Source organism: Malurus melanocephalus, unplaced genomic scaffold, assembly GCF_030028575.1.
Source record: "Malurus melanocephalus ecotype Western Australia unplaced genomic scaffold, MMel_1.1 scaffold_358, whole genome shotgun sequence".
NCBI lineage: Eukaryota > Metazoa > Chordata > Aves > Passeriformes > Maluridae > Malurus > Malurus melanocephalus.
In genome coordinates this window covers 407,471-431,810 of record NW_026623590.1, presented here as the reverse complement: position 1 = coordinate 431,810, position 24,340 = coordinate 407,471, and the positions used below count along the sequence as shown (strand labels likewise).

The 24,340-nt window shown below is 42.4% G+C and overlaps 1 protein-coding gene across 1 annotated transcript in view; it reads right to left on the bottom strand.

Annotated features, from left to right (window-relative positions):
* ADAM12 (ADAM metallopeptidase domain 12) overlaps positions 1 to 24,340 on the bottom strand; it is a 159,803-nt gene that overhangs the window by 39,348 nt on the left and 96,115 nt on the right. Inside the window, exons 6-11 of the mRNA XM_057378427.1 lie at positions 19,337 to 19,520; positions 15,355 to 15,420; positions 14,469 to 14,540; positions 12,285 to 12,454; positions 10,533 to 10,617; positions 5,805 to 5,953 (exon numbers count right to left, since the gene is read on the bottom strand). Coding sequence (XP_057234410.1) covers positions 5,805 to 5,953; positions 10,533 to 10,617; positions 12,285 to 12,454; positions 14,469 to 14,540; positions 15,355 to 15,420; positions 19,337 to 19,520 — 726 coding nt within the window. The remainder of the gene's footprint in view (positions 1 to 5,804; positions 5,954 to 10,532; positions 10,618 to 12,284; positions 12,455 to 14,468; positions 14,541 to 15,354; positions 15,421 to 19,336; positions 19,521 to 24,340) is intronic.

Below are 24,340 nucleotides of genomic sequence, written 5' to 3'. Positions count from 1 at the left end.
CCCACATTTTTCTATATGATTTCCACTCTGTGCTCTTTCTGATTCTTAATTGGTCTCCTCCCCCAGACCCTGCTCCCAAGAACTCAGTAATTAAAGTGAAATTCTGTACTGAAAGGCAATTACTCAAAATTAGCTGTACTTTTTTTTCCCATGAGGCACAGTCCCATAAAAATCCTTTAAAATAATAATCTATAGTTGAAAGGTTAAATTGATCTAATTTATCCTTTTTTTTTTTTTTCACTCATGACCATCACCACAGAAACCCCAGCAACGTCACAGCCCAAGCCCCAATTCCCTGTAACATCTACAGCCATATTTATCTCAATAAATTCAATTTAAAATCTGACTGAGGGAGAAATACTGAGTGTCTTTAAATTCGAGCTGTGAAAATTGGAAATGGAACACCAGATCCAAGATAAGGATGGGTTTAACCCTAACCCTAATTTTTTAATTAGATTTTTGTCGCCCCCTTTTTTTTTTTTTTTTTTTTCCCCTGGCTCCTGGGGTTCAGTTCATGCTTGACCTTCCAAAAGGAATATCACACTAAAAGAACATGATAAAGGGGATTTGTGTGGGAAAAGTATCCTAAAAAAGCTTCTTCCTTGTTCCTATGCCTGGCCCAAGCCTTTCCTGTGTATCATCACAGAATATAAATCAGAATAKACCTTGGATCTCTTAGAAAAGAGGAAAACCAGGCCTAGTAGGGACCTAGATTAAAATGAAAGTTTCCCAAGAGATATTTTTCATTCAGAAGGTTGTTAAGCAARTATCAATAGCCATGCCCTCCCACACATCAATTTTCCCACTTCTTGAATATCTTCCACTTGTTTCATGTTTTGAAACAACAGCCCATTCAGTATCTTTGTTGTCCTGCGYATTTGAAATTATTTTGCATTTATTTAATCTTTTTTCCACGATGGGCTTTGAGGAGAACCTTCCAGATCAAGGTGGAGTGTTCCATCTCATAATTAATTATAGAAAAAGCAAGAGGGTATGGGCAGCAGGACAGACCTGAAAAAAATCTCCCTCATTCCCAGGTGCAAAAGGAGATGAAGAGGACACCACAAAGCAGCCCCTTCCCCATCACCCCCTTTTCCATCAGAAAAAAATTTATTTTTGTGTCTTTGGGAAGGAAAAGAGATGGAAAAAAAGGCTCTGTCCTGGGAGTCATTCCCATCAGCCCAGCAACAAGAAATGATCCTGGGAAGAGCAAAACACTTCTGCCAGGRGGCAATGAAAGAGGATTTGTTATTGCAAGGATCGACCTCCCAAAGGGAAAAAATCTACTGTGGGCTTGGTGAAAATGCCTGTCCTTGGAGGATTCCTGCTCTCATTAACCCAGCAAGGAGAAAACAGAAAGGGATCAAGGAGAAAACAGAAAGGGATCAAGGASCCCTCCCTGTGAGAGGGAGGAAGAGGAAATTCCTGGTGTGCTCACTTCCCTGGAGACAAATTCCCAGGGAATTCCACAAATTCCCAATGTGGATCACCCACATGGACACGAGCAGAACAGAGCACCCAAGGAAATGAGAGAGAGAAATTCAACCCTTGGCTTTGCAGGAGGGGAGAAGATTAAATATCAACATCTCGCTCCCCTTAAAGGCTGATAAAAATGTTTAAAATATCTGAACTCAGTATTTCAAYAATTTCATGGGAGCTCACCTGACTTCAACCCCACGGTGCTCAATTCTGATGAGGAAGGAGGCACGAAAAGCACATTTCCAGAATTATTAAATAAAGAAGTGCTGCTGATTGGCAGCATTTGGCTCTGCAGTGCTGAGTTCTGCTTCTTCTGGTATAAATCCAGACCTGTGCTTTGGGTTGCACCAGAACTCTCTGGTATTTATCTGCCTGGCAGGAGGAATATTTTCACTCCTAAGAGTGGAAACTTTGGGGGGATATTTGGAAAACAAGTGGAATACTCACTGGCTCAGCCTAGTTCCTTAGCTTCCAGATAATGAGATCTCAGTAAAAAGATTCACAAATCTCTCAGCCCATATTCAAAACAATTAAAAAACCTAAAGGAATAGCATTACAACACATGCATAAAAAAAAGAGAACAATTAGTATTAAATATTCCTTATTGATACTATTAGTATCAATATTAAATAGATTTAAATATTGATATTCCTTAGTACTAAATATTAATTTTAGTATTAAATACTGATATTATTTGATACTAYTGATAGTATTTCTATAGGAACCATGCCCATTTCTACAGAAGAWTTTATGTGATTTTTATAGCAGATATCTGGAATTTCTACAAGTCCTGGATTTGCACAAATTTGTAGTGCTTTGTGCTTGATTTCGTGTTATAAAAATAAGTATTTTGCGAAAGCAGCAGGTCTTTAGACATTTGTAGCTCACACAACTGGTGCCCATCTTGTTGGTATCTTTTAAGAATAAAAACTATAGRAAGCTGATTAAAGGACAGATCCAACAGAGCTGAAATTCCACCCTGATCCCTGGAGGATTTTTCCCACCAAGACCTAATTTCCCAGACCTCTTCAAAGACTGAAACAGAAGAACTGAAAGAAATTACAATAATYGATTAAATCCCTTTTAAGTAACAAGCTTAAAACATTCCCTTTTGTGCACGACCACCCCAACAACTCCAAAGCTAAATTCAGAGGCCTTTCTGTTGTAACTCAAGTATTTATTTCCCATTCTTTGTAGATATCAGACAAGGACTTTTTACACTGCCTTTAGCCCAAAGTTTTTTTTATTTCACTCATTAAATCTACCTTAAAATAACTAGAAGAGCTCAGAGAGAATGCAATGAGTACATTGAGAGCAGACTGTCTCTCTAAATGGATGTGGGATGCTCTTAATTTTGATTTTTTGGCTGTTTTCAGAGCTCTTAATGTTTCTTAATTTTGATTTTTTGGCTGCATTCATTTGGTTTTCCCTTTACAGAAAAGCACTTCCAGAGAGGAAAACTTCTCAGAGTTCCTCAAATAATGGTGCTCAAGGCAATATTGCTATKGGTGAGACACGTTGGGTAATTAAATATTCAAAGAGTTAATTTGAAATTGGTGAGATGCAGCTCRGCTCAAGGCATGAAGTGCTCTCCAGGAACATTTCTCACAGACTGGCAGCAGGTGTTGAGATAAAGCCTCAGGCTAACAACCCAAAGGTGAAGTTTCCATTAATAAATCAATAATCAGAGACAGCCACGGCTCTCCTCGGGTACCACTTTTTGGGTGAAACCCAAAAAAGGCACTGCAAGGTGGGGCTGACTCCCCCTGCCCAGAGATAYGGGGTGCCACAGAAACCCCCCAGGGGAGCTGGGCAGTTTGGAGTCATCTCTGAGGGGTGAGGAATGAAAATCCAATCCCTCATATCCCGAGGAACTGGGTGGGCACAGCCTTGCTCTGGCCCTGAGCCAAGCCTGGCACTGCCATCCCTGCAGACAGGATCACACCCACCCAAACACTGCAGGGTGAAAGCACAACGAGGAAGGAGCTCTTCAATGTCCCCCTCACCAGATGAGCTCTCAACGTGTCCAGAAATTCATGTGCTGAGAGCATTCCCAGTGTTTATTCCGGAGTGGAGCTGCTGGATGCAGAACCAGGAACCCATTGAGCTGGGAGATGTTGAGATTGTTCCTTCAGGAGCTCAGAGCTCAGCCCTGCCCTGCCATCACCCCATCCCAGAGACCTCTCTGACCCCAAAAACCTCTCCCACCTCACCCCATCCCACCCCAGACCCCTCCCCCCCAGAGACCTCTCTGACCCCAAAAACCTCTCCCACATCATCCCATCCCATCCCAGAGCCCTCTCCCACCCCAAAGCCCTCTCCCCCTTCCCTCTGCCCCACACCACCCCAGCCCTGACCAGTGCAGGATGCAATTCCCTGCCTCAGAAGAGCTGAGTTCTTTTCCTTTCCCAGACTGCAGGAATCCCTCTGGTTCTCCTCCACTCACACAACTCTCTTTTGTTTGTCTCTCAGCTCGCTGAGCATGATTTCTGCCCTGATGGAGGGTGACAGCTTTGCCTTTGAAGGGGTTCCAAGGCTGCTGTGGGACCAGCAGGGAGCAGCCCTGCCCGACACTCCCTGMCCTCTCCCCTCCTTTCCCAGAAATTTTCAGGCTCAGAAAAGGCAGAGGGAAAGCTGAGCACTGTTCCCAGAAGAGGTTTTTAAGCAACAGCTGAACTTTGAGAGCACAGAGCAATTCTGGAGCTGGAAGAGACATCAGAGAACATCCAGACCGTCCCGTTGTCCTGAGGCACATCCAGCTGGACCTACACTGCTGGCAGATATTTGCCTCACTGGTTCTTACTGGATTCCAGTCTCAGGCAGTCTAATTCCTGCAGTTGGTCCAGCCTAACACATGATTTACCATCAGAGGCAAATCTTACTTCAATTTAATCCTGCCAATCCTAGGCTGGACATGGACATGGAGAACTCGTTCCTCATATCCTTCAGTTTCAACAGGAATTTAAAATCCATCCCAGCGAGCAGTGACAGCTCAATCTGCYCAGAATGCCTGGAATTTCAGTGTCTCCAACACTGTCCCCTGGCCCCTTTGCCACCAGCAGAGCCACCCTTTAGTACCCACCCAGAGAATCAGGAAATGTCCTGAGCTGGACAGGATCAAATCCAGCTCCTGGCCCTGCACTCTCAGAGGTGACCACAGCTTCATTGGCTTCAATTCCCATATTTCTAATCACTGTTTCATTTCCCATATTTCTAATCACTGGCTTCAATTCCCATATTTCTAACCACTGTTTCATTTCCCATATTTCTAATCACTGTTTCATTTCCCATATTTCTAATCACTGTTTCATTTCCCATATTTCTAATCACTGGCTTAAATTTCCCATATTTCTAATTTCTTTTCTTACACAGAGCAGCCTCAATCCCACCGACCTTACACATTTCATTTGCTCACACGTTAAAACTTCCCAACACCTACAACAAAMAGTTTATGTAAAACTAAAAACCTCCTCAGCATGAGACAGAGAGTTTGCAGAGTCTGAGAGTGCATTTCCTGCATTTCTGGATTTCCTACACACTCATCTGAACCTTGGCTCATTTCCTGCTGTGACTGACACTCAGCTGGCAAGAGGAGAGAAGGTCAAATTCTGATTTAACACTCGCAACACAGTTTGTTTTCTTGTGGATTTTTTTTTTTTTTAAATTAACCAGTTGCTTACAGCATTTTTGTCTCTCCCATTGATAACCTGAAAATAGAAAGGTGCAATGGTATATTTTGTGCTCTGATAAMATATTTAATTGTTTCAGCTTGAGAAGATTCAACAGGTGTTGAAAAGTCTTTTCTTCTTTTTTTACCTCCTAAAGTTCCTGAGGCCTGAAAACCCATAACAATCCCACAGCTGAAAAGAATCTTTTTTTTTACCTTTCAAAGTTTCAGAGGCAAAAAAACCCGTAACTGTCCCACCGTTGAAAAATCTCTCTTTTTTTTACCTTTCAAAGTTCCTGAGGCACAAAAACGCATAACTGTCCCACCATGGAAAAGTCCCTTTTTTTTTACCTTTCAAAATTCCTGAGGCACGAAAACCCATAACTGTCCCACCATTGAAAAATCTCTTTTTTTTTTACCTTTCAAAGTTTTGGAGGCAAAAAAAACCCTAACTGTCCCACTGTTGAAAAGTCCCTTTTTTTTTTACCTTTCAAAATTCCTGAGGCACCAAAATCCGTAACTGTCTCACTGTGGAAAAGTCTTTTTTTTTACCTTTCAAAATTCCTGAGGCACGAAAACCCATAACTGTCCCACCATTGAAAAATCTCTTTTATTTTACCTTTCAAAGTTCCTGAGGCACAAAAAGAACCACACTTACCCAGTGGAGGGGTTCATGATGCAGCCCCCTTTCTCAGTGGATGCCTTGCAGCTGCAGCCCCTCTCCAGTGTGTCGTGATTCATCCCAAAATTGTGCCCCAGCTCGTGAGCCAACGTCACTGCTGCACCCAGGGGGTTTTCTGAGTGATCCTTCAAAAAAAAAAAACCCACAAAAGAGCCAGTCAGTTCAGCCTATRAACCCAATTTAAAGCACCCATTCCCCCTCTGAGCTCCTACTACCCTTGAAATGTTTTATCAGTTTAACAGCAGAAGTTGCTCTGTTGTTGAATAAACTCAATTTTAAATTCATCCACATATACCAAGGGCAGACTGAGAATTCAGGCTCACCCAGTCTTCCCAACACAAAAGATGTTTGAGGCCATTGGGCAGCTTTGGACACTGGGGTAATTTCTGTAATTTGATTTAAAATTCCACTGTTCAATAAATCCCCCAAAGCCCCAAAACCCAGCAGTGGCAGAGAGAGGTCACCCAGCCATGGAGTGCTGGAAAAGGCAATTTTTTATGGGTGAGGGTGAGGAGGGAGAAGATCCTTCATGTCAGGAGGCAAATTTAAAATKCAGCAAGAGACTTCACTCAGTCTATTTAATATGCCCCAGACTGTTTCTTTAACATCAGAATGCCCAAGATTTCACAAACCTCGTAAGAAAAAATGAACACCTTTGAAAATCTCCTTTTTAAAATGAAAGGCCAAAATCTTCCACGGCCTCTTATTAACCTATGAATACTCTAAGTGTTGAAAGTGGCAGTTTGAAATTTTAACATTAAACCTCGTTTAAATGCTGATTTTTGGGACAATCATCCCTGAGAAATTCMCTGCATGATCTGATTACAGGCTGCTGACCAGAATGGTGTTTTGGCTTAACCACAAGTGAGAGACCTTTCCACATCGATCATTTTCCTTGAGGGGAAGGAAAAAAAAACCACTACACTTGTAGGAAAGCTTTCCCTGAAGGCATAAACATGTAATATAAATGCATGATCCACTATTTATCAGGCAGTAAATGGAATTACTGTGTACAGCTGCCTGCTCCAGAAGCGTGCATGAATATATTCACTTTAAATAACTCCTTCAGCATCATCTAAGCCAAACTCCAGACTAAAAAGAAGTGAAAGGTAAAACTGTCTAAAGCATTATCTGTGTACTAATGGAAACCTTAATATATGACTTGGGGTAGATTTAAGAGTTTCTTCTTTCATCTGTCTGGGTTAATATTTTTAGTAAATCATTTCTCAAGCAGCAAACAAAATCAAGAAGAAAACAGAGTCTGAACACACAAAACTGCTCCTTCTGCAACTGGAATAAACTCAAAAGAACTTTATATTGCAATAAAACGTCTATTTAAATTTTTTTTTCCTGAWTTTTTTAATCTTACCATAAAAATCTTGTGACAGCCAGTTTGTCCTGCACAGTGCCTACATAATGAGATATCTTATTTAGATACTGGTCAGATACAGAAGGATTTATCTTTGTGCACACAGTAATTTGTGGAATATTTAGAGAATTCAATGTAATTGAAGTTGATGTCAGGAAAAGAGCACAACTCAAATTGAGAGCATTGCAGGACTGAAGATGAAGAAAACAGCAAAATAATTCCATATAATTTACCATTATGACTCATTGGCTGATGCCTTGAAATTTCTGTCTGGTCAAGTCAGAAACTCCCCACTGAGCTACCCAGACACTCACCGCACTGAGCTCAGAATTTCTTTGTTTTTCCACTATCTCCTGTACTTACTGAACAGTGATTTTATTTCTCTGACTACTCTGAAGCTGTCAATTAAAACCAAAAACAAGGATTCACACAGCCCACTCCAGAAGCAGTGCAATAAATGATGTGAAATGTAATTTGGGACTTGAAGAGGCAGACAATTACCCCAGCCCATGAGGTTCTCATTACTTGCTCAGATCCACTTGGAATGCAATTTTATCAGCTTCTAGAGAGGGTTTTTAAAAGGAGGAATGTGATGCCTCAGCAAAAGAGATTATTTGAAGACAGCATAAATGAAGATTATCAAAACAAACACTGACATGTTCCATTTGATACTGAGACCGCTTGAGTATCGCAAGGAGTAAAAAAAAATGAACAGCAATGTGACTTGGATTTATTCCAGCAGCGTCTCAGAATGTTAACTTGAGCAGTGAAAGCCTTTCCCCAGCAGTTTCACAACCTCTGGATCAGCAGCCATCTCCTGTTCAGGCATGGTGAGCTGTGGTACAAAACATGCAGCTGAGCTCTGCTTCGTTCCACTGGGGTTTCAATAAATCCTAATAATTCAATATTGTCAGATTGAAATGCCCTGATCCTGCTGAGTTCACAGAGCCACAGAATCCCACAAGGGTTTGAACTGGAAGGGACCTAAAAAACCATCCAGTCCCACCTTCCACCATCCCAGGGTGCTCCAGCCTGGCCTTGGGCACTGCCAGGATCCAGGAGAAGCCACAGCTTCTCTGGACACCCTGTGCCTCCCCACCCTCCAATTCCTTCCTAACATCTCATCTAAATCTCTCCTCTATTAGTTTAAAACCTTTCTCCACTGCCCTTTCACTATCTGCCCATATGAAAAGTCACTTTCCTCTTTTCTCAGCAAAATTTTACTTTTAAATCCGTGAATTCAGCGGGCAACCTTTGGAAACAGGAGARTGAAGACTGAATCATGTCAAAGCCTCGCTTTAATGTCAACTTCTTTCGTTTTTCTATGACACTACAGAAACTTCACAGGAAAATGAGATGATAAAGGTCTTGTTAAAGCTCCTCACACTCACATGGCTGCTCTGCCCGCTCCGAGTTCCTCTSAAAATTAATGGCAGACAGGGTGTCACCTACTGAGAGAACTCAGCCCTGGAGCAAAGAGACAGGCAGGCTCCCAGGGAGGCATGGCAGAGGAATTTAGATCATAAAGTCRAGCTGACTAACTGCAAAAAGAACCAGGAGAATCAGATCATAAAAGAATCAGTCCAGATTTTGTATTCAAATGTTATTTCTTACGCAGTCTCCCGTTGTCTCTTCTCTCTCTAAAACCAGAGAAGGTGTTGAGTTTTTGGGGTGGGATGGGCGAGAAATTGGCTGAATTATGAGGTTGGCCAAAGGTTCATTTGCACACATTTGTTGAGACACCTGAGCCCCTCAGCCTCCTGGGATAAGAGTGATTCATTCTTTCATAGAATCMCAGAATCTTTTAGGYTGGACCAGACCTTGAAGATGATGGAGTCCAAACCATTCCCCAGCACTGCCAARGCCACCACTGCCCCTGTCCCCAAGAGCCACATCCACAAGGCTGTGAAATCCCTGCAGGGATGGGGACTCACCCCAGCTGTGCCAGGGTACAGCACCAATATTGATAAATGTGGTTTGTCTGTCCCTGAATCAGCCTTTGTTAACCCAGGGGAAGGTTGGGCAGCTGCACTTTTGGGTTTTGGGGTGAGGGTTTGCTTCTTTTGGATTTGGCTCCTTTTTGAGGATTTGCTTAGGGAACTGGAGAAGATTTCTATTTATTTTATGCAACCCCTAAGTTCATCTGCACCTTGAATTAATTCACTGAGTCTCTGGGTAACATCGTGCTCCCTTTCAGGACAGAAGCTGCAGCCAGGGTTCATCCACAGAGCCTGGAGACATAAATCAGTCCCTTCTCCATGAGAACACTCTGAAGAAATGCTGATTCTTGTTTTCTCGTTGCTGGAATGAACTATTTGTAATTATTTCTCTTTAAAAAGACAGTTTCCAGAGCAAAGAGAACTGACTTGGCAGTAAATTATTCTGTGGAGTGTTTTAAATCTGACACTAAAAATTAAAAGGACAAAAAAGGTCACCATTGGGGGCATCTCTGAGTGCAGATAAAGCCAAAGTGACTGCAGGCCTGAGAGTCAAATGGCTAAAACGGGGCTGTCTGCCTCAGATGTGCCTTTATAAAGACTTGGAATTGCACTGGGAGACTCCTACAGCTCTTTCTTCCCTTTTTTCTCCTTTTGTTCCTCACCCCCAGGTACCCAGGGAACAATTGTTACAGACAATTACAGATTCAGCTTCTCAAGCTACCAAGAACCTTGGTCTTTTCTGCAATTTTGACACAACTCTCCCCCAAAATAAGTGATTTGAACRTTCTATTTTAAAGCTTCTTCCCTCCATCTTAGCACAAAACACTGTTCCAAATTACAATTTAAAAAAAAAAAAAATCAGAAAGGAAATACTTCAGAGCAATTGGACAAGATGTTTACTTGTGTGTTGATCTAACAACAACCAGTGATGCCCTGGGAGAGACTCAGGTGGAATAAATGCTGCCATTGTTTGTTCTCACTGTCTGGCAATGCAATAAAACCCCTGCTGCAACGATGGAAAAKAAGGCCCAACACAGGAAACTCTATAAATACAGAATAAAATCAATATAATAAAAGATTCAGGATAGACTGCTGCTGCCTGTAACACAAGTATGCCCAAGTGGATAACAAATACATCTTCTGGTTCTCTTCCCTCGCAGCACCCCAGCACCTGGCTCAATAACAATTAGAGGCATGAACTCCTTACAAAGAGGCCCTGCTATATTGTAATGCATTATTTGGGGTTTTTTTGCTATGGAAACTATCATTTACAAGCAATGTGAAGGGGGATATAAACAGTGCAGAGATGGAAAATGGGACAGATGGGGCTGATGCAGAGAGAGCAGAACTGATCTGGTGTCAGCCCAGCCTGGGAGCTGCTCTTCCCCCACTTACCATGACGACCCCTCCAGACTGCTCTGCCGTGCACATGCTCATGATGGGAGCCATGCCAATGGTGGTGCCCTGGAAATAGACCCCACTGCAGGGTGGGGAGAGGGGGAGAACAGACACAGGGTCACACTCAATGCTGAGACACCGCCCCGCTATCGTCAGCTTTGTATTTCTGCCAATCCCAAACAAAGATCCCGCTCCAGCTCTCATATTTGTGGGTCTAAAGCAATGAAAAGCTCAGATGGGCTGTGCTGACTTGGCTGAACTGAACCACAGTGTGCCAGCTTTGGGAACATCCAAATATCTCCCATTGGATCACCCCATTTGATCACCCCCATTGGATTTTCCCATTGGATCACCCTCTTTGGGTCACCCCCATCAGATCAACCCCTTTAATCACCCCTTTGGGATCTCTCCCATTGGATCTCTTCCATTGGATCACCCCATTTGATCACCCCCATTGGATTTTCCCATTGGATCACCCTCTTTGGGTCACCCCCATTGGATCAACCCCTTTAATCACCCCTTTGGGATCTCTCCCATTGGATCTCTCCCATTGGATCACCCCCACTGGATTTTCCCATTTGATCACCCCCATTTGATCACCCCATTGAATCATCCCCATTGGATTTTCCCATTTGATCATTCCCATTTGATCATCCCCATTAGATTTTCCCATCTGATCATCCCCATTGGATTTTCCCATTTGATCACCCCATTGAATAATCCCCATTGTATTTTCCCATTTGATCATTCCCATTTGATCATCCCCATTAGATTTTCCCATCTGATCATCCCCATTTAAACACCCCTATTTGATCACCCCCTTCTTTTTCCTGCTGCAACACGACCCTTCTTCCCCCTTTTTTTTCCTTTCTCCTGCTGACTAAAGCCAGGAACAGAAGCACAAACATAAAAGTAACATCTCTAACTCCAAGAAKGGTTATTGTAATGCAGGGAGAAGTTTATGTGCTACTTGTGATGATCCATAGCCTGTAGTGTAATAATTTCAAACAAAGTGYTATTATACACAGAGAGCAATCAAATATCTCAGGAGGGACGGTTTGGAAAGGCTCAATTTATTMTTACTCAGGTAATGGAAGAAGTAAATAACTCCTTTTAATTACTAAGACATCAGGTGTGTTTATCTGCATAGCATAGAGGATAGTCAATTGATCAAAATAACACCTGATTTGAGAAAAAGGTGTTCCTCTTACCTTTTTTTTTTCTTTTTTAGGAGTGCTTTTACTTTCACAGAATCACGAACAGGTTTGGGTTGACAGGGACCTTTACTCAATTACTTTAATCCAAGAATAAGCAGCAGGGTAAAATGTGTTTATGATTTAATTTTTGTATCACAAATGCCAATGAATTGTCTCATTTAGACAGCATTTTAAAGCACACTGAGCTCTTTTCACTACGAAACAGGCTCCACTTTAGGGTCAGAGCAGAAAAATTTACAGAGACCAGTTTAAACTGGTTATAAATTCATACCCTGAGTATGCAGCAGCTCATTACAGACCTCTCTCTGATCATGAGCTGTACTCAGGGCTGGGCAAAGAAACTCCCCTGAAGCATCTGCTGAAGGACCCTGCAGAGTGTTTTTGTGTTTGATATTTACAGAGGGGAAAGATAAACCCTCAGGAGCACAGGTGTTCCTTCCTGTGCAGGGGAAGGACTTGGTACTGCTCTCCTGAAAYCCMMAAAATCCCCAAAATCCCCMAAATCTGGTATCAAAGCCAGAGCCAAGGGTACCTTATCAGCTGGGCATTGTCGTGGGCTTTTCGAGGGAGGAGTTTGAGCTTCCTCCAGTCCAGGAACTCGTGCAGGCTGGTGAAGGGGTCCTGGGAAATGGAGCATTTRTCCATGTCATTCCACACTTCCACCCCCACCAGGGCCACTCGGATGTTCAGGGGCCTGTAAAACTGAGGAGAGGAGAATAGAAACAAGTCTGTGAAATCTGGATGAGAATACTTCAGTAGAAGCATAATCAACCTTTTTGTACAAGTCAAACAGTCTCTTCTTCAGAGAAAAACACCTGAGAGGACTCAGGCAAAATCTTTCCAAAACAGTTCTGACCCAACTCAACACCCATAAGGMATCCAAAGAGATCCAGGGATTTGCTGTTTCTCTGTGTACTACCCAAGTTTGGCATTTTCCCTCAAGATGAAACCCTGCAACTCCCTGCCCATGTCCTGGATGGACTCTCCCAGAGCCTAAATTGCAATTCCAGAGGGAGGGGAACTGTGCTGTGCTCTGCTTGTGCTGCCTTGAGGACCAATTTTTAATTATGAGACAAGACACAGTTAAGGGGATAAAAGGGTTTCACCTCGGTATTTAATGGGATCTCAAGTGCACAACTCAACAGATGGGAGAAACCAAAAAATGYGCTTCATGTACAACAAATATATAAGTTTTATAGACTTCACAAATTAGCACATCTATCTGGGATTTTCTAATAAGAAACTTAACAAATGAAGTAATGCTCCTCTATTTTAAAGGTTTTTTTTCCCCAGGATGAGACCAGAGTTYAGTTTACACAAAATRYTCCAGAGAGRAGGCTTCACCCAAAGCTGGAGCCTCAAATCTGAGATAGCACAGGGCACTCTGACCCCTCACTGAGGATGTTTGGTCTCTCTGCCCAGCAGAACCCCAAAACTRAGCTGRATATCAGCCTACAAGRATYACAAACATATAGGTTAAGGGAACAGGGATACATAAAGGGCACAGAAAATGTCTAAAAGGGTATATAAAATACATAAAAGAKTATATAAAAATAGAAGGTAAAAACCATTAGGCATCAGTTGTGGCCCACAATAACAACTGAAAACAAGCCAGGGTCATTGAGCCTTGCTCAGAACAGACCAAACCAAGTGATTTTATCTCTTACCCCACCARCAAATGCCATTTTGCTGCCAGAGGGGAGCCAGAGCAACATCAGCAGAGCCAAGACAGCAATTCTGATGTGARACTAATGGGAGGAAGGAGTCAGGGATCGATCAAGCCCAGATTTGCCTGACAGGCTGAGGAAAACATACAGTAGATCTTTGTCTTGTTTCCATGCATTACAGTCATTTGCATAACAGCGSCATTTGCTGAGCATAAATTAAGCATGAAACAAAAAATACATTACAATATGAGAAATTAATTTGGAGCAGGTAACATATAAACACCTGTCCCCTGGCAATAAGGCAGCCAGACAATTATGGATGAGGCAGAGGTGTCTTCAGCAGGTTGTTTTTAATCAGGAATGCTTCTCCTTCAGCTATTGCCCTTGAAGTATCACTTGATAAGTTCTCAGATAAATTAAGGCTCTCTCAGTTATAATTTCACTACTAGACTACTAATCTTTTCTGGCCATGCAGCCCAACAAAAATAATCCTCAAAWTTGTTCAAAAACCACTCTAGAGGACTCTTAGCCTTTGTTGTTTACTGTCAAGAAATTATTTCAACACCAAAAAAATCTAGTGTGTGTCTCTCTCATTGCTCTCACTGAACCAACACTTTCTGCTTATTTTTAATCTGCCATGTTTCTTGGATTATGCATTTTATTAACTGTGTTTTCACAGGCCTTACAACTGGACCTTCCCTTGTTCTGCAAATGACTTTGTTCTCCAAATTTCTCTTTAAAATAATCCTCCTTTTTGCTATGGGCTGTTCCACAGGTGATTATCCCCACCCTCTTTCCTGGTGAATAAATCCAAGGGCTGAATTGTGCTTTTCCTTAGGAACAGATCTTGGAATCCCACACACAGCAGAGCAGAGCTCATGGCTTGGGGTATCAAAGGGCAAATGAAAGGTTTGACTTTGGTTTTCTTGGCTGGAGAGAAGCTTTGCTCTGAATGTGGTGGTTTTCTTAATCTAATAGCAGAAGAAACAAATTCACACCAGCATCCTTCAGTAAGGTTGGGAAAAAGGAAACAATCCTCGTATTCTTACCTTATCAACATAGTTTGCAATTTCTATCAGCCTCTGCTTGATTTTTTCCACGTCTTTGCCTTGTCTCTGAAACTTGGAATGGAAAGGATCAATGCACCAGCAGCACAAATGTCACAATTTCCCCCCMAGAGCCAGCACATCAGGGAGGTTTGGCAATTAGGGTGCAGCCCAAAGCCAGCAGCAGACTCCAGAACCACAGTCTGCCTCAGAATAACACAGGATGTGGGACAGGATTATAGCTCTCTTGAAAAGATTTTAAAATCTCTCCGAGTTACAGAGGGGTCTTTTCAGGACTGATATTTCGGGAAGAAGTTCTTCCCTTAGCAGATCTGGCAAGGAGTGATTGCAGTTCCCTAAGCAGCAGTGCTCAAGGAGACTAAAAAAAAAACCTAAAAAGCAGCAAAATAATTCCAACCCAGATTCAGATCTTTGCCATGCACTCACTGGAACGTTTTCACAGCYAGTGCTGGGTACTTTGAAGCTCCCTTTGCAAACCATCAGGAAGGCARTGGTGCTCACGGACTGTGATGGCAAAGCTCTGCTTCAGAAGCACTGACAGCCCCGCTGAGGGCAGAGGGAAGGCAGTGAGGACATAACTTGCTCACAGAATGAATATTTGCCTCTCCTTCCACACTGACTGACACCCCTGTAAGGTGACAGTCACACTCCTCAGGAAGCATTGCATGAAATTTTACAGTGGAATATCAGCATTGTTGTATCTCAATTATCCCTTCCCTTGCTCAGCCCTAATTAGGGAGGATAATTGACCTCAGAAAAACATCAGATTTTTGGCTGAAGCACCTTCTTTGCAGCACCACGGTGACTGAACCGAGCTGCCCCTTCCCTGCTCACATTTCCCAGAACTTTTTGTAGCTCAGCTCCTCACCTCGCGATTATCTGCCACAATAACGAGCTCCACGTACTTCGTTGTCTTCAGAGTCTCCCTCTTGTGCTGTCAAAAAAMCCATGAAAGTCATATTTTGTTTCCAGCCTTAAAACAAAAAAGTGCTTGCAAGAGAAAATACAGATTTCCACAGATTTCACTACACATAAATTTGTAGTGAATTTGTAGTGTCCTCCTCCTRCTCGTGGAAGTTTTCCTTCCTCCCAAAGCCCCTCAGGATTTGATCAGAGTGGTGCAAAGTCTCTCTCTCAACCTTTYAGCCTTCTGCAGTTGAAATGTTTGAGTTATCTTTGCTCACAGGAGAATATCCCCTCCAGCACAAAGACCTTTGCTTTTTCTGAGCCACGTTTAAAGGAGGGATGAGGTAACTTCTAACAAACATTTCACACAATAGACAAACTGGTTACYGAGAAAAATGAGAGATAAAGGGATATTGAGCGAAGCACAGAAGAGGTCAGGCAGTCAACTGATAAATTATGTAGGAAGAAAAACCCAAAAGAAAAAAGCAGAACCAACTGCCAGTGTCTGGGGAAGCAAATTAATAGCCAAAAAAATGGAAAGCACATATTTAATTTTGTATCTGCATATTCATATAAAATGCAGGTCTGAAAGGATCATAATGTTTAGCTGGAAAAAGAAAATCACTGACAAAAGTATAATGATTTTGTGAGAGTACAAAACACRTCACAGATCCCTTGCTACCCTAAATTTAAGTGACCTGATAGTGCCTGGAAAAGTTCTGTGATTTACAGCAGCTGAGCATCCATCCTGTCATTCCTTCCTTGTGTCTGGAATGAGACATTTAGGGAAAAGAGGTCTCAGCAGAATATCTGATCTTCCTGCCAGAGCTTAAAGGGTTTTAGCAGATGTATGACCTCCAAGTGACCACGATGAGCTGCAGCAAAGCTCTTTAACCTAAAACATGACCAAAGCTTTCCAAGGAAATGCGTTCCAAGGCAAACTGAGTGATCCCATAAGCAGAGCCAGCGCTGGACATCGCCTCCAGCCAAATTTCACAAAGTTTTCTTCACATTTTATCAAAGTGTTCCTCTTCATTTTCTGCAGATAAATGATTTTGATGTTTTACAAGGATTAGAAAACAGTGAAAAATGTAATCTTTCAAACTCGTATTTAATAGTGTTAAAAATTCCAATAACTTGAAAAGAATTAGGTTGCACTTGGACATTTATGGATGGAGAGAGGAGTAAAAGCTGCTGTTCATGAACTAAACATCAAGGATGGTGCAAACACTTGGCAGAATTACATTTATCAGGGGGTCTGGCAGAKGAGCTGAGGGAATGCTCCTGAAACTTCTGGTGTTGGGGTGTGACACACCTCTCATGAGGGAGGTGCCTCAAAATGACCATGGGGCTGTGCTTKGTGATGGAATTGATCTCTCAGACACTAAAACCCCCACACCCTGAAATTCATTAGGACATCCTAAAGGGATGAATCTCCAAGGTGCCTCATCCTCCTCCAAGTGAAGAAAAAAAGATGACACAGGAAAATCCAAGTTCAAAGGTATGAGCAGAGCTCTGTTACATCAGTCAGTTTAAAACATTTCCCTCACCAAGAGTGGAACTGTTTGGGCTGGGGAGGAATTGGAGAGCAGGTGTAATCACATGAGCCTCTGGTGGCTGCCTCGTGTAACAAATCCMTTCCTGGGATGTGCCCCGAGGCTGTGTGCATTCCTGGGATACAATATTTATTTATTAAATACATCTAATTATGGTTTCTTGCAGCGTGCACCCTGCAGCCAGCTGCATCATTGGCTGGGTTAATCCTTCAGAATGAAATGAAGAGTCAGGGACACACTGGACATGTGAAATCCAGTTGCACCAATGCACAGCCCATTGGCTGAATTAATCCTTCAGAATGAAAAGAGAGTCAGTGGCACACTGGACATGTGAAATCAGCACAGCCATGAGAGTGGGGGACAGTGGGCTTTGTTCCACTGACCATTGTCTCCCTCCTCTGCCTCTCCCACACCTGATCCTAYCCCAAACCTGCTGTCCCAGCAGCTGCAGCCCTTCCCAGCCTTCCCTGCATGGCTTGGATTGACACTGCAGAAGTGCAGCTTCTCTTTCTCCACGCTCCAAAACAATCACCTGCCTGGTCGTGGCTACCAACACCTCCAAAATGGCTTTTCTTTGGTGGCTACAGAGCAAATTCCCTGCTGCAGGGTCTGTCCTACACAGCAGACATTCTGCAGGGTCCCATCTCAATGAGCTCAGCTGGAAAACTCTCCTTGGTGCAATTTGAGGGTCCAGTGAGTCATGAAATGACCCAGAATTTACAGAGAACCCGCTGCAGCGGGGCACAGCCTGTCTGAACATCTCTGCACCTCTGCCCTGCTCACTGAAACTCCTGTTTGGCTCTGGGAGCTGAGTCTGCTGCTTGTCCCATCCTTTATCTGTACCTACATCTCATCCAAAGGCCTTTTCTGATCTCACATTTCAGCCCTGCTCAGTAAGAATTATGTGTAGGTGGTTGAGTGGAAAGTCAGGGGAAAAAAAAATGACCAAAAATCCTCCCCCAGACCTGTCAAGAAGCCAACAATTTTCACCATGCCCTGAACCTTAGACGAGATTTCTGCTTAATTCTGTCACCCAGTGTGATTTGGAGCAGCTTTCTGTCTCCCCACTTCGCAGGTCATCTTTATTCAATGTGTCCACTGCCAGCCTGCTCAGTGACAACACCAAAATGTGAGAACTCACTCCACACATTCCATCTGACAGCTTTCAAAATCCCTACATTAGAAACTTAACCAACTTACTCATTAAAYATATTGTACCTATCCATATGATGTGACTGCTGACAGGTTTTGTAATTATGTCCACTGAACCAGAGCAAAAATATTTTTCAGATATTTAAAGTTGAAGCCACCAGCAAAATGGGAGAACCATAAGGGTAATAATAAAATGGCTTTGATTTTATCAGCTTGCTACAGGCACACATTTTATTTCACCACTACATTGATTACTTCAGTGGAATCCAGTCAAAAGTCACAAATCATTTGGGGAAACTTTAATGAAGTTATTTTTCCAAGCTTTCCAGCCCCACCTACTTTTAGAAGTATGTTTAATTCTTAAAATGATGTATGCAAAGGTTAATGCTCTAGCTGTAATATTTAATATTCTTAAAAATGTAAAAGAAATTCATTCCATTGCACAAACTATATCTAGGGATGTCACTTAGGCTACTTTTATTAGCAATTGACCTGGTGCAAAATTTAGTCATCCATGGAGGTACAAATCCCCATATGTGACATTCAATAAATGCTGATGGCAGATTTATATAATTTTATAATTCCTGAACACCTCACCCAGCCTTTTCTACAATCCTYATCCAATATGCAGATGAATTTATTACGTATTTTCCTCTTCCCCATTTTTAGCTCATTTAATTTTCTAGTTTCCATTCTCTAAATATTAATATGAACCTCATATTTATACATATGAGGTGCATCTCAGCCTACAGAAAACAACTGCAATAATGCATCTGCAAAATAATGTGATAATGCATCTGTAAAATAATGTGCTGATAATTTTTTTTGTGTGCATAAGAGAATTTCTACTAAAATATAAACATTCAAAACCTGGTATTAGCAAGGTATCCCAGCTCTCAAGTTCTCTTTCACCTTGGGAGGGCAAGAACTTTTCCAGACATCGCTCAGTATTTTTAGGAAACTTAAAATTCTGGTTAAAAGCATAAAAGAACCAAAATGTATGACCAAAACATGAACCCCATTAACTTTTCTGTGTTGAAAAGAAAACTGAAAAGCAAGTTATGCATGGAGAGCCGAGGAAAAGTAATAAAATAATTTCAGGCCTGCACTTCAGCAGATGACGCCGAGAGGAGCTGATGATGTGGGTTCATGTTTTGCTCAGTAAGAGACTCTTGTGGCAGGCAGCAATGTGGAAATGCTGCCAAGCAGACCCAAAAAAGSCCATCAGGCACCTACCCTGCCAGCTGGAGAATGCTGTGCTGTGTCACTGGCAGCAGCTCTCGTGGCAGGGATGTCAGGCTGGTGGCCGCAGGATCCCGGGGCTATTGTCAGCTTCTCTGCTTGGTAGATCTTGTGTTCATTTGTGGCACYTTCCAAAGGCTCCAGAATGTAGCTGCTGTTTCCAAACACGATAATTCCCCTAGGACAGAGGAGAGCACAGTGAAACCCCTGCTTTTCAGGAGCTTGTCTGCACCAAAGTCACACCGAGTTTAATAATGATGGAGTGCGAGAAAGCAAAACTCTGATTTACAGTGYCACGGGCGAGCGGAGCAGGAAACATCAAAGCTGTACATTTGTCACTGCAGCACACGCTGTACTTTCAAAGAAGCARTGGCTCACAGAAATTTGTCTCCTCTGAAGCGCTGCACTGCAGAGCAGAATGATATTTGTGTTTTATTTGTTTTCCACTCTCCCAGAGATGTGATGGAGTTCGCGGCGCGCGGATTCCGCGGAATCGCAGCGAGAGGGAACAAACGAGAGCCCGGAGAAACGCTTTGGGAAATGAAGGCACGGTGTGAAAATGTTCATGCCAGCTTGCAGTGGGCATTACAGCTGTTAAACCAAACCCTGACTGGAGCCAGATCAAACGGGCCTGGTGGTGCCAGGATGGATTATGAAATATCTCACAGTGAGGCGGCGGAGGGAGCTCCGGCACGGGAACAGTTGGCTCTTGTTTCGCTCATTTTACTGCCCAAAACAATAATTTTGACTCCCTGAGGAGCTCACAGGTTTGCCAGTGAAAGTGCTCTTGCTGAATTCCTAAAGACACAGCCTGCAAAGAGGAAAGAGGGTCCTTGTGCTGGGTCCTGCCCCGTTGTCCTGAGACGCTGCAGCAAAATGAAGGCRGAGAAAGGYKGAATATCTGGGATTGTYCAGCCTGGAGAAGGCTCCAGGGACYCTCAGAGCCCCTTCCAGTGCCTAAARGGGCTCCARGAGAGCTGGAGAGGGACTTTGGACAAAGGCATGGAGTGACTTTATTTTCTTAGTGTGCCTTTTTGGTGTTTTAGAAGTGTCTGCCCTTTTTATTGCTTTCTATGCTGCAGGAAAGTATTGTTAAGATACAACAATGACTGTGAGACCAATACACATTGCCGTAAAATTTTCTTGCAGGAAGTTAAAAAAGAAAAAAGAGAAAATAGAAGAAAAAAGACCCAAAAGCAGGTTAATGACGCTATGAAGAACGATTTAAAAATAAATTATGATTATTAGGAAAAAGCTGCCTTCATTATTCTGTTATTAGTAAGATATGATGAAGAAACAGACAGTCTTAGGTCTCCTAAACAGTTGAGTGAAGGATTAATTCCAAGYTGGCTGCACAGTTTTGCTACAGATCACCATGAACACCAGCTCAGCCAAGCCAACAGACATTTTACTGGTGAAAAGCTGAAAATCATGAGGAAAAAAACCAGCCTGGAAAGCCACAATATCAAAATGTGTCTAACAGCTCTCACAGGAGCCTGTTTTTTTTAAGTTTTACTGACCTGAACCGAGGCTCAGGGGCTGGTAATTCATCTGCAGAGAAGGGGAGACACATCCACCCCTCAGCCACATGCTGGGGCGATGGAGCACATGGAAGGCAGCGCTGATTTATCCCTGCACACCCTGGAGCAGCCCAGCCAGGACCCAAACCACGTCCTGGGCAGGTCACCCCTGATCTGAGAGACCTCTCAATCACTGCCAGAGCTGCCTTGTTCCCTGGAGGATTTAGGAAACCAGGATGATGTATTCCCTTTACCCCACTAACCAGCAGCTCTGCAATCAGCACAATCAAATCAGCATTGCTGTCTTTGCCTTGTGCAATTAATCATTTAATATGGGAGGCAGGAGTCCATTAGTCACTGTTTGAAATGGGCCAGCCTGCCCAGCTCCCTGTACTGACAACTCAGAAAAAACAGAAAAGGGAGTTATTTTTAACAGTAAGTTTTACTTTCTTAGAGCATTCACTTTAAAAATTGGAGACTGAAAAGATTTTATTTAATTACTCACACTAGAAAGAGAGCAACTTAGTTGTGTCCAGAGTAGAGTTGTATCTATTTTTATTTTAATTTTAATTTTTATTTTTAAATATTTTAAGTGAGCATCTTTTTTCCAGGAGTTCATATCCAAAATGTGCCACATCAATGCCAAGTTTCCAATRTATCCCTTGTACACCCAACCTCTGTCTGAAAGAACTTAATAACCGATTATTTAAAAATAATTAAATAACAATTTATTTAAAGATAACTAAATAACCATTTCTTTAAATAGAACTTAATGTCTTTCAAATTTTCTTTGAAAAATTTCCTTAAAAAGAGCTACTTTACCCCTCATTTTCTTTAGCTGYTGAGGATATGGAGAAATGATCAGAGTCCAAAATGATCAGAGTCTAAAATGATTAATTTGGGTTTTTCCTGAGCATACCAGTGTGATCCCCACCCCAAGGGACAGCATGGGCCTTTAAGGACAGTTTTCCCTTTAACTGTGGAGCAATCCCAGGCTAAAGAAAATCTGCAGATTCGGCATAAAGGAAAACAATCTTTTCATTTAAAGCACACTTATCCCTYGAGTGCTGCCTGCAGGATATCAGCACTTGGCTTGTGACCATCTCTAATGAGATAATGAATATCAAATACGAATTTCCTTGGCCAGGCCTCTGTTTTAGACTCATTTTCTTTTCCTGCAATTGCATTTTTCCCCCCATTGTGCAGTGCCAAGCACAGCACCTTAAAAACATAATGAGTCAAGAGTTATGGTTCCTTTCTTTTTTTCGGTGTTGAACAATGCCCAGCAGTCATTGAGGACTGAGAATTTGAGGCAAATAAAATAAATCCATAGCTACTGTTTCCTGGCACTGCTGTCAGGGGTTTCWCAGAAGCCTCTGTTACTCCTCCACCATTTCTGGGTCTCCCTCTGGAGCACAGTTCTCCCACACTCCTGAGTCAGCCCAGGCTCCCAGAAACTTTTCCATTTTTCAGGAGTCATTAAAGTTAAACAATGTAGTGTTCTCCAGCGTGGCAAATAGGATATTAAACTATCAAACTACACACCCCCAATCAAAAGTTATATAAAGAACCCTAAAGAGATTTCAGCAAGTCCTTAAGACCAACTTCTGCTGCAATGTGGGATTTCTATCAGACAAAAAACAACCAGAGTTCCCAAGATTATAAATATTTGAGGAGGAGAAAAAGCAAATTGAAGTATTCAATTTTTGTATTTCAAGTTTTGGTGTCAGGTGTCTAATTCACGGCATCTGTGTTTTCCCCAGTCCCAAAGCTACAGATGCTGGAAAATCAGATTTTCAAGGAAGGCAGGCAGGAAAGCCAAGAGACAATCCCACCCCTACCTGAAATGATTCCTCTGGCTTCTCCATCACTGGTAGCTGAGAAGGAGGGAAAAATATCCATCCCACAGAGCCCATGCAGACATCAGCTCAGGTTCCAGGCCAGGGGGAGCAGCTCCAGGGTGGTCCTGAGCCTGGGTTAAAGTTGGACTCCATCTCTCCCCAGGGTTTGGTTCCTGCTCTTGTCTGGGGTCAGCCCCAAACAAACCCCATCCCCATCCCTGCTGATCCGCTCTGGACATGGAAACCTGTTCCTTCTGAGCCACATGGGCACGTGGGGAATGTCTGCATGAGATGGGAGAGCTCTCTCCATCTCAAACAAACAGAAATTAAAACATGACTCACATAATTAATGTTTTGTTAATTGCTGTTTCACTCGCCAGGAATCTCTCAATCAGCAAAACCCAATTTAATGGAATAATTCCACTTTTTAAACTGTCAATAAAATCAAATGTAATTTTTCCCCCCCCCTCTAAAAAAGGAAAACCAAAACAAAACCTAAAGCGAGGCCAGTCGTATTTCATAAATCAACAGGCTTTAGAAAATCTCAAAATATAAATGGGATTTTTCTTTTCCAACTTGTCAGCAGAAGCAAAGGTCCTGCCAACATAAACCATCAACACATACTTGTCTGAGAAATTGTGATGCTGGAGCAAAATTTGGCTGGGACAGCACTACATGAAACTATTATATATTATTCTGCTGCCCTATACRGGGGAAATGAAGTAAATTGATAAACCTGAGATCCACGGGTGCAATTAAACATTTGGTTTTAATGAAGCTTGAAGTTATAGTCACTTCTAAACAATCCTAACAAAAAGCTCTGTTACCACGGAAGAGGAATGTAGATGGTCTGAGTTGGTGAGAAATTAATCTGAAGGCRATCCTGCTCACATATTAAATATTCACTGCAAGTCCGTCTCTACCCACAGATGCTGCAGTGCCACCTAAAMACCTCCAGGACCTTCATTCCACAATTCATGTCACAGTTTCATTAGGAAAGGGGCTGATTCCATGGATTTCATTGTGTTTTTGGTGAGAAGGTAGCAGAATTCTGGCCCTGGAGTGCAGGGATGCTCAACAGGCACCGTCTCAGRGGGTGATCTGTGCACTGAGGGCATTTTTGTTTATTTTTTCTTGTACATTCTGCATTCTCAGGACTCTGTACAACAAATTCCCAGGCAAGTAAGCAGGCAAACAAACAAAAGAGGAGGAAAAATGAGGTGGTGAAKGAGGACTTCACTTTCAGCCTGTTTTAATAAGTAGCAGATGGATGCTATGGGGATAAATGAGCAGGATGATCTATTGACTGTTTTTCTACTGRAGCTGATATTTAGATATTTTTTTCAAATGGTTTGGTCATTCTTTAACTTTAARGGACTGGGAAATACAGAGAATGAGGCTCTGGATGTGCTCCTGTCCCCATCACTGCCCTTGGTCACCTCTTTCTGCAAAAATTCCTTACCTCTAAAATGGAATAAATTTAATATCCACAAAAAAATAATTATCTCTTGATGAAGAGCACAACACAAGGGCCAAAAAACCCAATGGAAAGGAAAGGAAAGGAAAGGAAAGGAAAGGAAAGGAAAGGAAAGGAAAGGAAAGGAAAGGAAAGGAAAGGAAAGGAAAGGAAAGGAAAG